The following is an 18193-nucleotide window of genomic DNA, read 5'->3' on the forward strand; positions in this document are numbered from 1 at the left end:
GGAAAAGCAGATGAAGGTGATTTGACTCAAGGAAGTTGTTCGGAAGGAAAAATGCTTACATTTCAGCAGTATTCCCTAGAAAGAGTTGTTGGGGGATCAAGAGAAGCTAGAAATTAGTGTTTCAAATAATCAGAAAGGTCTTGGGAGAAAGACAAACATTTATTTGAACTTCTGGTGAGTTGTGCCTGGCTTGCCAAACTATACACAAAAAAGTAATCTATTTTGTTTGGATTTGGAAAGAAAGCAAAGAAAACAAGGAGCAGGGAAACTATATAGTCTGTGATTAATTCCATCTGATGCTAATTGGGCCTAGCCTAGTCTGATAGCTTTACTTCAGTGTGATGGCAGCAGGAGTTCATTCCTTCCCTTGTAGCCCTTTCCCACAGTGTTTCAATCCAGCTCCTTTATTTCCGTTGGCTTTTCTCCCAGGTTCCAGTCCTTGCTCCGTTTGTCTTTCAGATTGCACTACTGGTGTTATTTTTTTCAGACACTCCCCTTCCCAGATGGCTCTGACTAAACCGTTGTCAGTTTTAGTTTAAGTCATTCTAAAGTGTTATTCGGGAAATCCCATTTCCAAACATTCTGTATGTGCTTGAATCCTTCTTTGGAAGGATTGCTAAACTTGGAAAAGTTTTGAGGGAGTACTTTCACAAGTCATTAAAATAAATTGATGTATTAACAGGGCAGCAATACGTGTTGGTGAGTTTCTTAATTGGCCACACTCAGGTATCAGTATGGGATAGTCGTTAAGTGTTTGATTAGAATGGGGAGACCCAGTTCATCCTCAGCCACAGAAACTGGGTGATTTGGGGTGAGTCATGCTCTCGGCCCAACCTACCTCCTAAGGGAGGAGAAGGATGCCTCCATTAGTGTACAGTACATTATGTACATTACACTGAGCTTCTGTACAAAAGGTGGGGTGTAAAACTGATTAATATAGTTTCAAAGGGTTACATTGTACACACTGGCAAGTTTCCATCTCATCAAAGAATCTTGTCTGCTTCATTCAGGAGTGAGCAGCTTTCCCAAAATTCAGGACAGAACTTGCTCTCCTTCACCAGTTTGGTTGTAAAATATAATGAGATGGGAAAGAAGGGGAGATCACAGGAAGAGGTGAAGTAATCATTTTTACTTATCATTGACCTGTGGTTGTTTTCAGGTATGAGAATGGCTGTAGACAATTGGCTCCAAACAACTGGTTTTCAGCAATGTAATTTTGACCATTTTGGTGCATTCATAGGGGCTAAGAATAGAAATAGGAGTAGTTGGGCTCCCAATGTTCTCTCTCTACACTTTCCAACCTTATTTTGGTGGAAGGAGATCATGTTTTTTACAAAAATGGCATTTGGCGGTTGAATATTAATATAATCTCTTTATTCTGGGTACTCGGATGCATTTAGAAGGCATGTTGAGGTGATAACACTCAAGATTTTTTTCATACTTACACTGTCTTTATACAGCATAATTATAATTGTTTGGGAAGTGGAGTGGTTTTTAAAAACTGGAAAGGAGCATTGCCTACAAATATTCATAAGCTGTAATGAACCATCTAAAGTGCCTTAGTATAGTAATATAATCTTTCACCAAGAAGCCCATGTAGACTAGTATATGTGTTTTGAAGAACCAGAGAATCTAGGTATAGCCAAGCAGTCTATAGCAGAAGTACTAAGCCAGCACATCATCCCTGGATGCTTTCTCTTTGCCCTGCCTTCTTTCCAGTCACTTTGGAGTTCTGTTCCAGCACCCTTGGAAGGTGAAAGTATTCCAGAGATGGAAACCACTATAACCTTTATAGTGAAAACAGTCATTATAGATATAGAGAGAAGAAAAATTGTTTCATTACTCCTAATGTATACCTTCTACTTTATTGGATGCCCAGATGAATTTGCTCATCAGACAGACTAGCTGGTATGTTGGGAATTGTTCTCTAAAAATATAAGGACATGATGGGAAGGGACTTGGAAAATCAATCACCTGCTTTTTTTTTTATAATAAGCAGCTTATACTATAATTGAAGAGACTGCTGAGGGCTGTAGCAAATGCCTGTGGTTATCATAGTATTGGTAAAAAAGGATCCCAGCGGGTAATGCCATGACACAAATTACACAGCTATGATAACTACTACTATGATAGGTAGGATTTTCCAGGGCCCAGAGTTTTTTCTAGTTTTTGGAAATATTGAGTATTTTAAACTATGTTTAAAAACTATGTTTAAACTATATTTAAAACTTTGATTTTATACGTCATTTTCACTTCAGAAACTTGCAAAAGAAGGCAGGCAACGGAAGAGAATTCAGGGATCACATGGTTAGTACTTCTGCTATAGACTGCTTGGCTACTACTGAGACAAACGTGACTAGATTATCACTCAATGGTACCTAGGAACTAGTTCAGGGGTCTCCAACCTTGGCAACTTTAAGACTTGTGGACTTCAACTCTCAGAATTCCACAGCCAACTTTACTAGCTGTGGAATTTTGGGAATTGAAGTCCACAAGTCTTAAAGTTGCCAAGGTTGGAGATCCCTGAACAAGGAGGAACAGTAATTCAGAATTAAAACTTCGTTTACTCTCAAACACTATACGATCTCTTGCAGTCCTCTCAGAAGAGAGGAGGTTTTTCCTTGTTTCTGATTCTCATATTTCACTGATAAAATTGCCTCCTTATATTTTCTGCATCCCTGATTCTGTTCAGATAAATCCTCCAAGAGAGGCTGAATTATTCCAGCCAATCACTGAGGCCTATCATGGGCGAGCTAAAAGTTCACTGGTGTGTTATATCTTTGGGCTCTTTATCCAGCAGCTCTAATTATAGAAACATGAGTTGCAACGCATGGAAAGATTTTGCCATGAGGCTATGAAAATCCATTTTTAATCACAGTAGGCATTACCGGAATAGGTGGGCCATTTTCTTAGTTGAAATAAAGCAGTTCTTTGTATCCTAGACACCAATTCTTTTTTCTAAGCCAGCGAGCCATAAATTGCCTCCAGCTCTGAAACCAAAGCAGCTTGGAGCTGTTGAATGAAAAGGAACATATCTATTAATTGTTTTCTCGCGGGAATAAAATGTTATCGCTCCTGGTGGAACGGAGGAAGCAAAGCTCTTCCTGTTTGGCAAAAATAGATGGCTTTTGGCTCAAAATCAAAGATGACTGCACTTGGAAAGGCTTAAATAAGTTGTCTTCGTTTAAAGATAAATCTGAAATATCATTTGGTAGTTTATGAGTGAATATAACATACATATAACATACAGAAACTACCTAAAAGTGATTCTTCAGAATTCACCCAGCTACCCTCAACTGGTGGCAACATCCAGCTAATTCTGGCTGATGTTGAAAACTAAAACAAGGGACAAACTTCGGATTTGGATGGGAAATCACCAGGAAATCCCAGGACGTATTTCCAAGAAACACATAATTGAATTTGATCCCCAGGGAATCTTATCTTCAGGCAAGACCAGTATCAAGCAAATATTATCTCCCCCCCCCCCCCCCGTACTATTTTAATGATAGTAGCAAAATATTTTCTATACACTGTAGTTAGCACATATCACTAAGGAGCACATTGGTCACCAATCTGGGAAACAGTTGTGTTTTCAGAATCTGTTTAAGAAAAAGGGCAGCCTGGAGTGCTTTACCGTTTAATATTTTTCTTTTCCTCCCCTGGCTTTGTTTTAAGAGATCAGTGGGTTATTATGGCATCAGCAGATAAGCTCTCTTCCTACTACTCTATTTCCTTGTTTTTTAATAAGAAAAAGGGTGTTGATTCATTCTACCCTGGTTCTTTCTTGATAATGCAACAATTGCTCTTTTCATGGCAGCCACTCAGACTGGTCTTTATCTCTGTCCAGGTCTGCTTTTTATCTCAGTTCAGCACATGTCATGGAGTAGGAGGGGGTCTGAATGGAGCACTTGTTCCTTTCAATTCCAATCGGAATAGAACAAATACTAAGCGATAAAGGAGGAAGAAATTTAGCCTGGTTTAATGGCCTTGTAGAGAGAAGAGTGATGCTTTTGCTCAAAGTAATTCATAACAATCCTGAATTTAAATTTAAATCTAAACCAACTCCATGTATTTTGAGTTACTCACCAGGCAGAGGGTTTGTTTTATGTTTGTATTACTTAAAACAAAATAAATAGGATTGAGAAAGAACTTTAAAAGTACTTGGTTTTGTATATAAGCAATAATAATGACTTCGGATAGAAAAGGATGAGACACAATGGAAAATGTAGTCTTACACCTGACCTTTGACTGCATTTTGCACCTCCAGATAAATGGATTTATTTTAATTTTTAGAAAAACAGGACAGTTATAATATATATGTGTGTAGTCATGATTGAACTGTAAATGTTTATTTCTATACAGATTGATTTGTTAATTTCATACAAATTGTGTAAAAATAATTGTGAAATGTAAATTTCTGTAAAGTTGAGATTCTGATTCCCCCCCCCTTTTTTGTTCCTGCCTAAAAGGCTCAGAGGCCCAGAATCCTGAACAATATTGAAAATCAGCTGGATGAACTGGGAGCTGCAATAACGCAAATGAAGAGGATGGTGGACCTCATCAAAGTATTTCACCACATTTATTGTATCCCCAGTAAAAAGCAAAATGTTGAACCCTCCCCTAACACCTTTCCTTTCCACAAACCTTCCTCCCTTTATTGTCTGTTGTCAAGAGGTAACAAAAATAGCCCATCCTTCCTCTCAATACAGTCTCAACAGTATCAATACAGTATCTGGAAAAACTGAAGAATGCTATCTTCAAGAAGTGTCCACTTAGGGAATATAGGGCTGTTCTATAATTCTCTGAATTAACTAGCATATAAATAAAGAACAAATGTACTGCTCCCCCTTATGCGTGTTCCTGAGAACTAAATTACAAACACAACAAAATCACATGAGGCTTCTTTCCTTGAATAGCAGATATGACAGTGTCTAATGTTTGATCCCCTGGAGTTGGGACCCCATATCCGTAGAAAAGTAGTATTATAGGGCGAAGATAAAGTTAATGGATAATTTTCATGATAGGAAAAAAGCTTCCTTATTCTATGAAATGTAGTAAGGATTGGATGCTGTTCCTTAGAAATTGCAAAACTCTACAACTTTGCAAAAATTCCCTCAATTTGGAAATGGAATGTTCCTGATAATTCCAGAACATTCCACTCTCAAATTGCTATTTTTTGCGGTATTTCTAGAACAGCCATGGTGGTGGTGATGTTTTTTAACTTCTTCCAGTTTCTTAGCCATAGTTAAGAGATGGGGCGTATTCTCATATCCCTCTCTTCTTTTTTCAACATTTACATTCCACTTTAATGCTAGTTTTAAGTTTTCCACCGCAATATGATTAGACTGCAAAGAGAACAGCACAGTAAATTGAATTAGGAAAAATTATTAAAATGAGGGATGGAAAAGAAGCTTGTGAATCTGAAGGACAAGGAAAGAAATGAAACACACAAAGACCTTAGCTGTACTCAATTTGGTAAGGGATAGAGCCCTAAATGCATTTTTGGAAAACTTTTTAAGAAGCAGCTTTTATAAATTTTCAGGGAGAAACAGCTTATGTTTTTCTTTTCCAGTATTTTCTCATGAAATCCCCCACTTTTAGAGAAAAACTCTCCTTTGGTTTATTTGGGGAAGTTTATGTGTGTAGAAAAGAGGGCACTTTATTTTTTGAACAAGAAAAGGGAGAGGGGAGACAAACAGTTGAAATTCAGTTATTTTGCTGCCAGACTTAAGGCAAACTATCTTCAGATGCCATTAGCAGCAGAGGGAGTGATGGAGGGTTGTATGTAACTCATGAAGTCACCTTTACTTTTCAGTGATAAACACCAATCTCACCCACTAACTTGGTCCTTAAAAAGATGCCCACTGGATAAAGGAGAGTTTTTCTCTAAAATTGGGGGATTTCATGAGAAAATACTATAAATATTATAAAGCCAAACCTATAAGAATTGGCAATTTTGCCATAATTTTTCTTTGATTAGGAGTTTGAATAAGGATAGGAAGCTTTCTGTTCCCATTCCTGTCTTTAACCTGCTTGAAAGCTCTAAAAAAACAGTGACCAAATCTTCATCCCTCCTCCTCTTAGATCATTGCTGTACTAGTGGAAAGACTTCTGGGTCCTTCAGCAAACTGGAAAGCTGACTCACTTCTCCTGGTTTCTTCATAATAGCCAAACCTGAGTGTAGAGTTTGGGAGAAAGGGTAAAAATTGTTGCCTACTCTCCCCATAGTTGTTAGTAAAAAAAAAAAGATTCTTTCTTTTGATGGGTTCCATATTGTATTTTCTCAGGATGCTTTTTAAATGTAGGTTTCATGTGATAATTCATTTGTTCTTATTTGGGAAACGATCTTGGTCTATTCACATTTGAGGCAATGATTTTTGTTGGAATAAATCCATCTTTATTTTTTTAGGCTACTGCTCAGAAAGAGAAAGAAAAGGTCAGCAGTCTCTTTACTGAGGCCACCAAGCTTCTGGCAACCTTTAAGAAGGAAGTGCTTGGTTTCATTGAGGTTGATGAAAGAGCCATGCTAGGTGGAGCAGAGGAGGAACTGCGGCATAAAGAAAAGCGGCATGCCCTGCTGATGGAACACAAGCGGAACCTGGAGAAAGTCCCCAGCACGGACATCATCACTTTCCTGCAGGTGCACTCCAAGAATTATTTTTGTAGGTGATTCAGTTGCCAGTAGAGACATAGCATAGGCTTCATTGCATCTCTTCACCACCTGGGCACTCAGGATGCATCAGCAATCCCTGGAGAAGGTCCAGCAGTAACTCTGGAGCTCTTGCTCAAGAACCAACTCCATACCTGTATCTATTTGCACAGTACAAATGTGCTTGGTTGGTGTTATGACCCAAGCCCAAGTACGCAGTAATAAACTTAGTCTGTGGAAAAACAAACTTTATTCGAACAGCTGGGAATTACTTCATTCCCAGCGTCGTTCAACTCAAAATAAAGCAAATGCCTCCCAACACAAATTCCTCAGTTATCTCACAAACCTTAGTCCAATTAGGCAAAGTACCAAAGACCCTTCCTGGCAAATGTACAAAAGCCACAAAAACAAAGAGGTACATGAAGCAGAGGACGAAGCAACAACGTTGTTTTCCGGCAAAGCTCAAATGTCGGTGCTGATCTGTTTTAAACCTTATGGGAGGGGCCAGTCATCTCTTGGCCCTACTCCCGAGTTGTCCTCTTTGCTTGAGCTGCTCTTGCCTTCTGGCAGCTCTTCTCATGCGTGCATTAGGAACAGGCTCCTCCTGTTCCTCTGCCTCACTACTATCAGTTTCTGGAGGCTCTGGAGTCCGCACCTCACTTCCCGATGGCCCTGGCCTCACCTCAGCCTCATCGCTGTCTGACTCCGTTGCCAGCTCCGTAGGCTGCTGACGGACCGCAACAGTTGGTACCTAAAAAGCCCATTATGTGAAATAGTATCCGGATGTCTCCATCCATATAGTCACAGGGCAGCAATAGCTTTGTGCACTTGTCTTTAATATAAAGGACAAGTGAAAAATGACGCTATGCTTAATAGTTTGTGTCTGTGAGGAAATGGTTCCCTTATGAGTGGATGAATGTGCCCCATATGTTTTTCTTTTATTGTCCCACCACTTTTCTGCTTCTTATTCATCCAAGATCACATGTTCATTCCCATCAAGATCTCTACTAGGGAAATGTTTTCCCATTTCTTTCACTCTTGGAAGCAAGGGGCCATACAGTATCAGGAGAAGGCTCTCGTGGATGATGATCCAGGAACAGAGTGTGCCAGTAGTTACAGCTCGTAGAGCTGTGTGTACCCCTTCTTCCTCCCACTTCATCTCCTGCCACATCTGTGTTGAGTTTTTAAGCCAGTTAAGTGTTAGTGACTTGAGAAGAGCTGTATCTGCTGAATAGACCTTATAGTCAAACAACTGCTGTAACTTTTTTTGTTTTCTTAACCAGGAATTCCAGGCATTAAAAATAGCAGCTGAGGAAAAAAACCTTGCATGTTCAAACTTCCCCAGAGAGCTGAGTTTTATTAAATCCAGTCAGGCTGTGTTTGCTATGAAGGAGCTGCTGGGAAATATTTGCAAGAACCAATGGGACCAACTGTCAGGGAAGGGTGAGAATGGACCTTTTCTTCATGGGATACCAGAAGGTTTGTAATTTTATTTGTTTATTGAATTTTTATAGCTACCCATCTCATAATGGAAGGCACCCTGAGACTTGGGCAGAATTCTTGTCCGTCAAGAGTTGCCCTTCAGCTGAAGTACCAGATCTTTATGGTTGTGGAATAGGAGCTGTATGTCACCAGTGGAGCCTGGCATCCATTCACTGAATTTGTCCATTATGTTAAGCCAGCGGTCCCAACCTTTGTGGCTTGGTGGCCCGGCTAGAAGGGAGAGGGGAACCGGGCCACGTGAGCAGTGGGCCAGTGCACGTGGTCCGCTCACGCAACCAGTTCCAAATAGGCTGGGGATTGGGGACTCCTGTGCTAAGCCACAGTATGGTTTCTTCAGTTTGGCTTAGTTCATTGAGTTTGCGTATTTAATTCTTGGCTTATTCAGCATACTATGATAAAGTATTCATGATACTTGCCCTAAGATGTCAATGTTGTTGTTATCTACATGTAAGTCCTAAAAACTCTTTCAACTGTGAAGTTCTTGTTTCTTTTCTTTCATGCAACTTTAATAATAATAATAATAATATTTTATTTGTATATTCTCCCGAATGAACAGGCAGATAAAATGTAAATACACACAATAATTAAAACATCCCTTTTCAGAGTTTCATATGTATAACTTTCATATTACTCTCTGATTTTTTCTGAAAGTACCTAATTCTTTTTTTTCTTATGCAACAGTGGCATACAAACTTTGCTTTTTATGGTAAACCATTCTGTAGAGTTTTGATAAGTCTTTATTTTAGAATTTAAATGGGGGATGATATTCAAATCCACTGGCTACAATTTAAGTCCCCTGTGGCACTATAGAAGGGGCACAAAAACAACTTTTAGCATTTGTGATTAGTAGATCAAAATGAAATGCTAGCCTTTCAAGGTGAAAAGAAGCAAGATAGGCACCATCTAAAAGAGATGCAATTGACAAAAATGCAAGATAGGAAGAATCTAAGCAAGAATCTAAGCAAGAATCTTAGTTATTTAGGCTTTTAATAGCACTCAGATGTTTCAAAAATGACTCAAATATATAAACAGGCAACAAACAGACATCACTAGGTGTGGTTACTGGTGGCTTGGGAAACATATCCAAAGCTGGTGTCCTTGAAATAACAGAACAGAGAAAGAGTTTTTACTTGTCAGTTTTTTATTTCCAGACTCTTATCCTGCCAAATTCAAAGCTCATGTTGCTTATTCAGTTGAAGATGAAGATTGCTGGCTCATTTCTAAGTTTGAAATCTTAGTTGTTTGTGTTTTCTTTATGCAGCTGTTTAAAACATTATTACATTAGAGCTGTTCCGCATTTGACTGCCACTGGCAGGGAAGTTTGGATTTTAACGCTTATTTTCTGTAGCGAGTTAAATAGAAATATCGAAAAGAACTGCCAGAGCTTTTTACAGTATATACAGTCATTTCACCATCTTGCCAGCATTATTACCTTCCCCACCCCCACCCCTATTACATTTAGGTAGAACTACAGATAGTCCTCGACTTATGGCTACAATTGAGCCCAAAATTTATGTTGCTAAATTAAACATTCATTGAGTGAGTTTTGCCCCTTTTTACAACATTTCTCATTTTTTGCCACGCTTGTTAAGTGAATCACTGCAGAGGTTAAGTTAGTAACACGGTGGTTAGATGTATCAGGCTTTCCCATTGACTTTGCTTGTCAGTCACAAAAGGGAACGTGACCCCGGAACACTGCAACTGTCATAAATATGAACCAGTTGCCAAGCATTTGAATTTTGCTCACAGAGCAAAATTTGCTCCATTGCAGCATCATAGAGATGCTGCAACAGTCATAAGTGTGAAAAGCAGTCATAAATCACTTCAGTGCCATTGTAATTTTGAACAGTTACGACTCAGGTACACATCAGGGTTGAAAATCACTGCTTTTCTCTGAAGGAAAATAAAATGTTTGCATTTCTCTCCCCACCCCACCCATACCCTTACATCATGTTCTGTACATTTGTTTGATCACATGCAAAACAAAAATGGAAATGGATCTTATGAAAAATTATTTTCCTCTTTCAGAGTTCTGCTCAGGCCAATAAGCAAAAAGCAGGGTGAGGCAGTTTTTTTTCCTGCAAATGGTAAAAACCGTTTCCATGCAAACTCCACAGAGCCTGTGTCAGCCCTTGGATGTAGGCCAGGTCAGGAAACAGCAGCACAAGAAATAATAGATCTCCACTCTATTGATATACTGTAGGCTGTATTAATAGACCCTTGAAAGCCTGACATTTCTCATCCCTGCTCTTATACCAAAGAGAGTCAAGGTGGGACAGTCTTGAGTTTTTTTCTTATCTTTCCCAGGCTAAGGTCATGTTGTCCCAACGCTTGCCGCTATCTTCTTCAAGACATCCCCATACTCCTCTATGTTATTTAGTTCTCAAACCCACCCACCCCCCAAAAAAAAACAGCTTGGCAATTCTTTTAGCTGCCAGCGACAGTGTATGATCACATAGCATGAAGTGGAATGTGGAGACTTTCCCATAAATACTCTACAGTTTCTTGATTCCCCTAAAGTCTTGGCAGTAACCCACAGTCCTTTGAAAATTGGCTCCACCACTTGTGCCCAGGCCAAAAAAGTTGTGCATTTTATATAGAAAGGGAGAAGTGCTTGTAGAATCAAGGAAAACTTGCTACCTCAACAGAGATTTCTGCTGGTATCCCTACCTGTAGTTTGTGAATTATACAAAATTCGCAACACAATTAGAATTGGGATCTTATGTTAACATATGTAGTTGTTCTCTTGCGATGCATTATCAGCTTTAAAATGTTTCAGGATCCAATCTGGGTCAACCACTGGGACCAGAGGTTTAATCTTCCAAGCTTTCAGAATAATGCTGGAACTTGTCCCTCCCTCATCCCCAGGGAACTTGTCTCTCACCAGAAAGTGAATCTGACGAACCCAGATTGCATCCCGCAACATTATCCTGGGACACATATATCTGCCTTCATTCCTAAAAGTGTTTTACACAGCAGGTGATTTTTAAGCCTATATATGTTCTTTGAAGATCACAGAATGTAAAACCAGGAAACTAAACTCTAAAACCAGGAAGAAGTTTCTGCTTTGGGACAAAAGGCTTCTTTATGGTGATGATATTTTCAGTTCTGTCTGCAATGTTGACATTATATATTGATGACAAATTCTTCTTTTCACAGTGACAATTGAACCGCAGGTTTCAGAAAGGAGCATCAACCCCGCCAGTTTGGAATCACGAGATTATTTTCTCAAATGTAAGGCCATTTGTTTTCTGCATTTTTCTCCTTGGTTTTCATGCCTTGTTTGTTGGCTGATAAGATAACCTTTATTGTCATTTTTTATGGATTGAAACATCATACAAAATTCTAAGTAGCGGTGTCTGCAGAGATATATCTTTATTTTTTTGGCACTATAGCATTTTATGTTGTTTAAAGGCATGTTTTTAATTATTAGCTAGTTTTGTTTTATTTGCTAATTTTTAGTATAAACCACTTTGAGATGTCTAAATAAGAAATAGTATATGAATATTTTAGCTACAATAACTAGCATTTTAAAATAAATGCTACCACTTTAAAATGCAAATATTGTGTGTGTGTGTGTGTGTGTATATATATCTCTCTCATATCTTGCATATACATACACATACATACATACATACCTGATCAACTTAGCCATCTTGCTTCAGTATTCCACTAACTGAAGTCCTAGCTTCCTCCTTAATCATACCATGGTTTAGTATGAGAACATTGCTTTTTGTGGAGGGTAGGGCTTGCTTATGCCATGTGCCTTCCTTGTTTATCATTTTCAAGCTTTTTATATATTTGCTTTTGTACAGCTGCATTCATCATTGACTTGGACAGTGATACTGCTGACAAGTTCATCCAACTCTTTGGGACCAAGGGGGCTAAGCGTGTGCTGAATCCCATCGCTTACCCTGAGACCTCAACCAGGTTTATTAACTGTGAGCAAGTATTGGGTGAGAATCTTATGAACCGTGGCAACTATTACTGGGAAGTGGAGATCATAGATGGTTGGGTGAGCATTGGGATCATCACTGAAGATTTCAATCCCCAGGAATCATATGACCGGGGCCGCCTGGGCAGGAATGAGAAGTCATGCTGTCTGCAATGGAACGGCCAGAACTATGTTGCGTGGTTTGGCGGATTTGACTGTGTTATACAGCAGCCATTTTTTCATACTATTGGGGTGTACTTGGAGTATTCAGAGAAGGTGCTGACATTCTATGGAGTCAAGGATTCCAAGATGACTTGTCTCCAGCAGTTCAAAGTGGCTCGCTTCAAAAAGGGGCATTTTGACCCTTTCCAGAATAAGATCAACCACCAGTTTCCAGCACTGTTCACGCACAACCTCAAGCCAGCCTTTTTTCTCGAAAGCGTAGATGCTCACATGCAGCTTGGGCCTTTGAAGAAAGACTGTGTTTCAGTACTTAAGCGGCGATAATTTGGTCAATTATCCTTCACTAAGCGTAAAGAATTGGACAAATAGGAGATGTTTGTGTCATCTCTGCTGGAACATTGCGCCATCTTTTTGAGTTAGTGTTAATGAATTAATACTTATTGCTGCTCTTTTTACCGTACTTATTTGATAGGTATGATAAGTATCATTTAAAGACGCACTTTTCAGCAAAATGTTTTCTTCTCTTCGACATAATTAGGGATCATTTACAAAGAGCTTGATTTAAAGCAAGGACATCTCCATTTCATCTATATGAACCAATGGTATCTCCAGAGACTGCTCTGTTTCATAAGTAATACATGGATCAATAATCAATGGTACCATAGAAACCCATCTTCATAATAGCAGGCAGAAAAAAATACTACCACTGATCAAAAATGTATGCTGAAGGCCATCACTTGTTTTTAAATGTTGCTAGATGAATACTGCTCTTCCACTGCATTTGAAAAAAAAACAACAATTGTGGAGAAAACAATGGTGTTAGCTGTCAGCTGAGCAAATGACATAGATGAACAAATATAATCAGCTTTGGATTACAATAGCAAGAAAGACAATATGGGGCTGTGGGGAGCTTTAGTTGATTCTTAGCTTAAATCTAAATTCTAGTCTAGTATTAGAAATATAACTTTGAGATTAAATGAAGCATCTGGGCTGTGTATCAGCACCGTTAGGTAGACCAGTTCAGGAAATGATCCACAAAGGAAGGATACAATTTTTACTGAGATCAGCTATAATAAATGAGTCTTGCAAGTCTGATTTTAGTATACCACCACCTCTTTGTAGCTCAGTGAATTAGGGTGCCATCTTACTGAGCTGCTTCCAAATGTTATCTCCTTGTTTTGGATTTTAAAATGTTCCTGTCACTTTTGTCTAGGTAATGGTTCCTGCATGTTTCCATCACAGTCACATTGCATTCACTGTACTTCAATGCTAAATGTGCCTGTTTATTAATATTGGGTTAAAAAGTGTACAAAGTAAACTGAGTTGTAGATCTGAATGTGAGGTACTCAAGTGATGAGTACCTGCACAAGAAGAGCAGAAAGTTTAAGACTGGGTTGCAAGTTTCTCTTTCCTTACAGCATCTTACAGGCACAGAAGTATTATAAAAATAAGATTCAGTGGCTTTCTGGAATCACTGGCTGGTTGAATCTGATGGAAGTTGAGGCTTATTAGCCTCTGAAGGACCGCAGATTCCTATTATTATGATATATTTTGCTTTTCTTAGCTGTATTTTGAGTACATATCCATGGAAGTACAATGGAAGAAACACTATTGGAGAATAGGGATTGAACTTTCATGTATAACAAGGATACGAAGTGTATAAAATCCATCCTTTTCAAATATACTAAGAGAACATTTATAAATTTACCATAATTTAGTCATGGTGATAGAAGTGGTGAGGAAATTCTAGCTGCTATTGTTAAAAAAAAAAGATTTCAACCTATGAGGAGACCCAAGTTTTTCATTAAGCTTAGGCTATTTTTAAATTGTTTTGTGACTTTTTAAAGATTGTTTTGTTTAGAACAGGATTGACAATTGAGTTCGAATAAACTATCCATTGAATTCCTTTTTTTCTAGAAGATAATATGCTATGAGCATTCATAATGTAAATTAGGACTGAACAAGGAGAAAATTTAGAGACAGATTTTTTAGCAATCAGAGGATAATTTTGTTCTTTGAAACGTTAATCTAATGCTAGCCCACTTCATTAATTCTGTGATCTCAGGATAACATTGTTACAAGAGGGTTTTGCAGTGTTAATGAGTAAATTATTTCTCTCTAAAACGTATTTTGTTCCATTATATCCTGTATCCAAACTGGAAGTATAGTAAATTTGATTAATCATGAAATTAATTTAATAAGAGCACTTTTCCTTGCTGTTGGGCCTCACTGAAATGTTCCTGCCTTTCATTAAAAAAATGTGAGGTCCTTATAGTTTTGTTTGTGTATCCTTCCCTTAATGAAAGCACTGCAGCATAGTGCTGAAATACATGCTTTGTGTTCTTTTTTTCGAAAGTTTTCACCATCTTTCTATAAAGGAAAAAAATGATATGTACATGATGTACATATTGAATTGCATGTTGCAATCTAGTATCTTAAATTTATATCCAATTAATTAATGTTAGGAAGGTTACAGGATTTAATAAAGATAGAGTACAGATGTTTGAATTTTTAAGAAAGTCAAAGTAGTACGTAATCCACTCTACTTTGAAATTATTACTTTTTAAATATTTAAAGATAGATAGTTACTGAAATAGATGGAACCATCACTGCAGGACTTGACAGAAGGGGCACTCAAGATGGTGGAGAAGATTTCATTGTCCCTAACACAAGGGTGTCAAACTCGAGGCCTGGGAGCCAGATTCGGCCCACAGGGTGCATAGATCTGGCCCACGAGGCCACCCTGGAAATAGCGAAGGACCAGTGAAAACAAAGTTTGTAAGGCAGCTCCCCTAGTTCCGTTTTCACTGGCAGAGGGTTGCAGGAGGCCTTTGCAGCTGAAAATGGAGCTTGGGAGCCCATTTTCGCTGGCAGACCACTCGGCCCACCACATGTCCCCCCCCGACACAAGTGACATCATGCTGGCCATGCCCATCCTTCCTTCCACCCAAGGTCAAACACAACCCCAATGCTGCCCTCAATGAAATTGAGTTTGACACCCCTGCCCTAACAGGACAGAAGGCACAGTTCTGTGAAGAGAGGATCTACATGCAGATGATCCCAGTTAGGGGAGGTAGACAGTTTGTTCCTTCATTTTTATGATACCTCCCCCCCCCTATTGTAAGTGGGGAGGTACTATAGTTTGTGATTTACTGAACAACTGGTTGATGGAAGCAAGGCTACACTTAATTTGAGGAGTTTGTAGAGTTGTGTCATACATATGACTGGGACAGGATTTTCTTTTTTATATCCTGTTCTCGTCCCATTCAGAATGAGAATTGATTTTTTTTAAGGTGTTAAGGTGATTTAAAGTGTAGGGTTTTTTGAGTCATCTGCTTCAGCCTCTCAGGAAACTACATCATTATATTTTATCAGTCATGCTGCCAAGTTTGATAGTAGAGAGGGAGCTTCAAATGTTATGAAAAGGAAATGTGGAGGCTAGACACCAGTGAGAGGCTGCAGAGTGGAAATTCCTTTATATTTCCTGGTTAAAGATTAACAACAATACAAATTCTTAGGGTATGAAATCATTTATAATCACATGATAATTATTCTTAGACCATTGAACACAACAGGTATTCTAAGCTTTCTAAACAGTCTAGCATTAATCTTGTCATAATGTGGTTAAAAATTAATATTCCTAACTCTCATTCATTACATTCTGGTCTTGCCTAGTTATTCTTCCACATCTGATCATAAGGTTTCATTTGTACACAAGGTTCTCGGAGCATTTAGTTTGGAAGAAAGCTTCGGAAAAATGTGTTTTATCCACAGCTGGGCCAGCCAGGAAATTTTGTTATAAAAATCCATGGCATAAACCACAATAAACTGGAATTAAAAAATAGTTCAAACCACAAAAAGATGTTTTTATTTATTTTGCTTTGGCAGTATATGTGCCTGTTCTATGTGGCAAAGACTAAAAGTCAAGCTTGTCTCACAGTTCCATGTGCTTTCTGCTACCTTTATGTGGCCTTCAGATGATTTAATCCATTTTATTGTAAAAAAAAACCATACAATAATATTGAAGGAGGGTGGAATGAAACATTGAGCTAGTACGTTCTGGTGTTTGAGAAAACTAAAAATCTGGTTAATGACATCTAATGGTTCAAAATTACTGAGATAGCTAAAAGGGCAGACTCAAAATCATGGGTTGCTCTCTTTCCATTCACACTTATTAATGGTGAACTTAATGCCCTCCCCAAAGCATTGAAGCAGCCAATGGGAGAGGAGGGCATTACTTGATTAGTCTTTGTGGCATCATGACCAGAGTAAAGCCAAATGAATTCTCTACATATGCTCTTGAGCTTCTCATATAAGCATATGTGTTTTATACACAATGAGAACAGCAGAAAGATATGTTCTATAAAAACACTGCATTTTTTTTTAAGAATTGGAGGGATCTATAGGAGTGATGTAATGGCAAAACATGTATATCATGCAGATGCAATGAGTTACATGCTTGTAGCAGATATTAGAAGATGATGTAGGTTAATACTTGCATAATAACACCATGTGCATTGGGCATCATCACTTTCACAGATACCCCTGACAGATTATTGAGCTTGCTTGTTTCCTTCACTATCCATTCTTTTCAGCTAAAAATTTATTTTTAATGTATCTAGGAAAATTAAGTTGTATTATTGTATAACCATTTAGTAAAAAGTGATAATTTGGAAATGGTTTGGAAAGTGCAAGGCCACATTTTGAAAACTTATTTTAATTCTTAGGTTTTTACAAAAACCCAAACAATTTGAAAACTTCCCTTGAACTACTGAATGAAATTCAAAATAAACTAGAAGGCTTATACAACGATGCTTATGTCTTTTAACGTACCATAAATTAGTTTTCACTGCTCCCCCACTAAGAATAATAGGAACCCAAGAGGAGTAATAGGGATTTTTATATAGATTGTAAAACCATCCTTGTAAAAGGTTGGAGGCAGGGTTTCATGATAAGGTTGCTTGAGAGATCAGTTCAGGAAACAAGACAAAACTTCCTGTGAATGGGAAAATTACATTCTTTCTGTTATGTGTCAGAAACATAACAAATTTTTTGTCTCTTGCCTGCTCATTACAGATAAGCCAGAAGAAAGTCAACTTGCTTGTATAAAAAGAATGTGGCCAAATTATTGTGTGTATTATGGATAGAAGGCCCATTTAGGGAAGAGCACAACTATGTATAGGAATTAATGGAAGTGAAAATCAATACTACACATGACTACATATTCACTATGTATGAGTGACAAACTACACATTATGTACAAACCACAGAATGGGTTCTGAAAAGAAATAGAATGAGCCAAATTGAAATAAACTATTTTACACCTTTTTACTTGAGCCCTGAGAGCATCTGACAATTTAAAAAAATACAAAATTAAAACAACAGAAATTCAAATGTATACATTAAAACCAAAAGAAGCATTTATTAGAAGAGCTTGGTTAGAGATGCAACTAGGCGAGGGTAGGCAATTAATTTCCCCAAGAAACCACATAAGAAACTGAGATTGTTGTGGAGGGCTGAACTAAGAGAGATCTGAAAATGTGTCAGTATTTATGCACTAACATATATATACACATACATATTTAAAAAGTTGCATCCAAAATAAAAGCAATACAGTTGTATGCATGGCAGAACTTATTTACATTTGATCTCTTAATTTTTTATTGATCTCATGCAGGCTGAATAGGGACAGCCAAAGGGCCAGATGTGGTTCATGGGCTGTAAAATGATCTGAGCTTTCTTTATAATGGAAGAAAGGCATTCTACTGTTTAGGAGCAACACAGGAATAAACCTTCTTCTATGTGTCAGATACTGTGAATGAGTCTGACAAAAGGAACATCAGAAAATTTCTCTTGCAGCTCTTACTGGTTAGAGCTAGATGTGGTCCTAACATCGTAAGAAGTCTCTGAGAATCAGGTTGCAA

General features: G+C 38.1%; 1 protein-coding gene across 2 annotated transcripts; it reads left to right on the forward strand.

Annotated features, from left to right (window-relative positions):
* Positions 1-1068: 1068 nt before the first annotated feature.
* Positions 1069-15045, forward strand: LOC131190009 (E3 ubiquitin-protein ligase TRIM47-like). 2 transcript variants are annotated; one of them, XM_058166788.1, is made up of 6 exons: positions 1069-1113; positions 4470-4565; positions 6410-6640; positions 7933-8128; positions 11312-11386; positions 11968-15045. In XM_058166788.1, exons 1-6 carry the CDS (start codon positions 1084-1086, stop codon positions 12591-12593), a joined length of 1254 nt encoding a protein of 417 aa, XP_058022771.1. In that variant the 5' UTR covers positions 1069-1083; the 3' UTR covers positions 12594-15045. The 2 variants fall into 2 exon arrangements, with proteins under 2 accessions (XP_058022771.1, XP_058022772.1); XM_058166789.1 differs by lacking the exon at positions 1069-1113 and adding an exon at positions 2290-2307.
* The last annotated feature ends 3148 nt before the right edge of the window (positions 15046-18193 follow it).

This window comes from Ahaetulla prasina, chromosome 2 (assembly GCF_028640845.1).
Source record: "Ahaetulla prasina isolate Xishuangbanna chromosome 2, ASM2864084v1, whole genome shotgun sequence".
In the NCBI taxonomy this organism is placed as follows: Eukaryota; Metazoa; Chordata; class Lepidosauria; order Squamata; family Colubridae; genus Ahaetulla; species Ahaetulla prasina.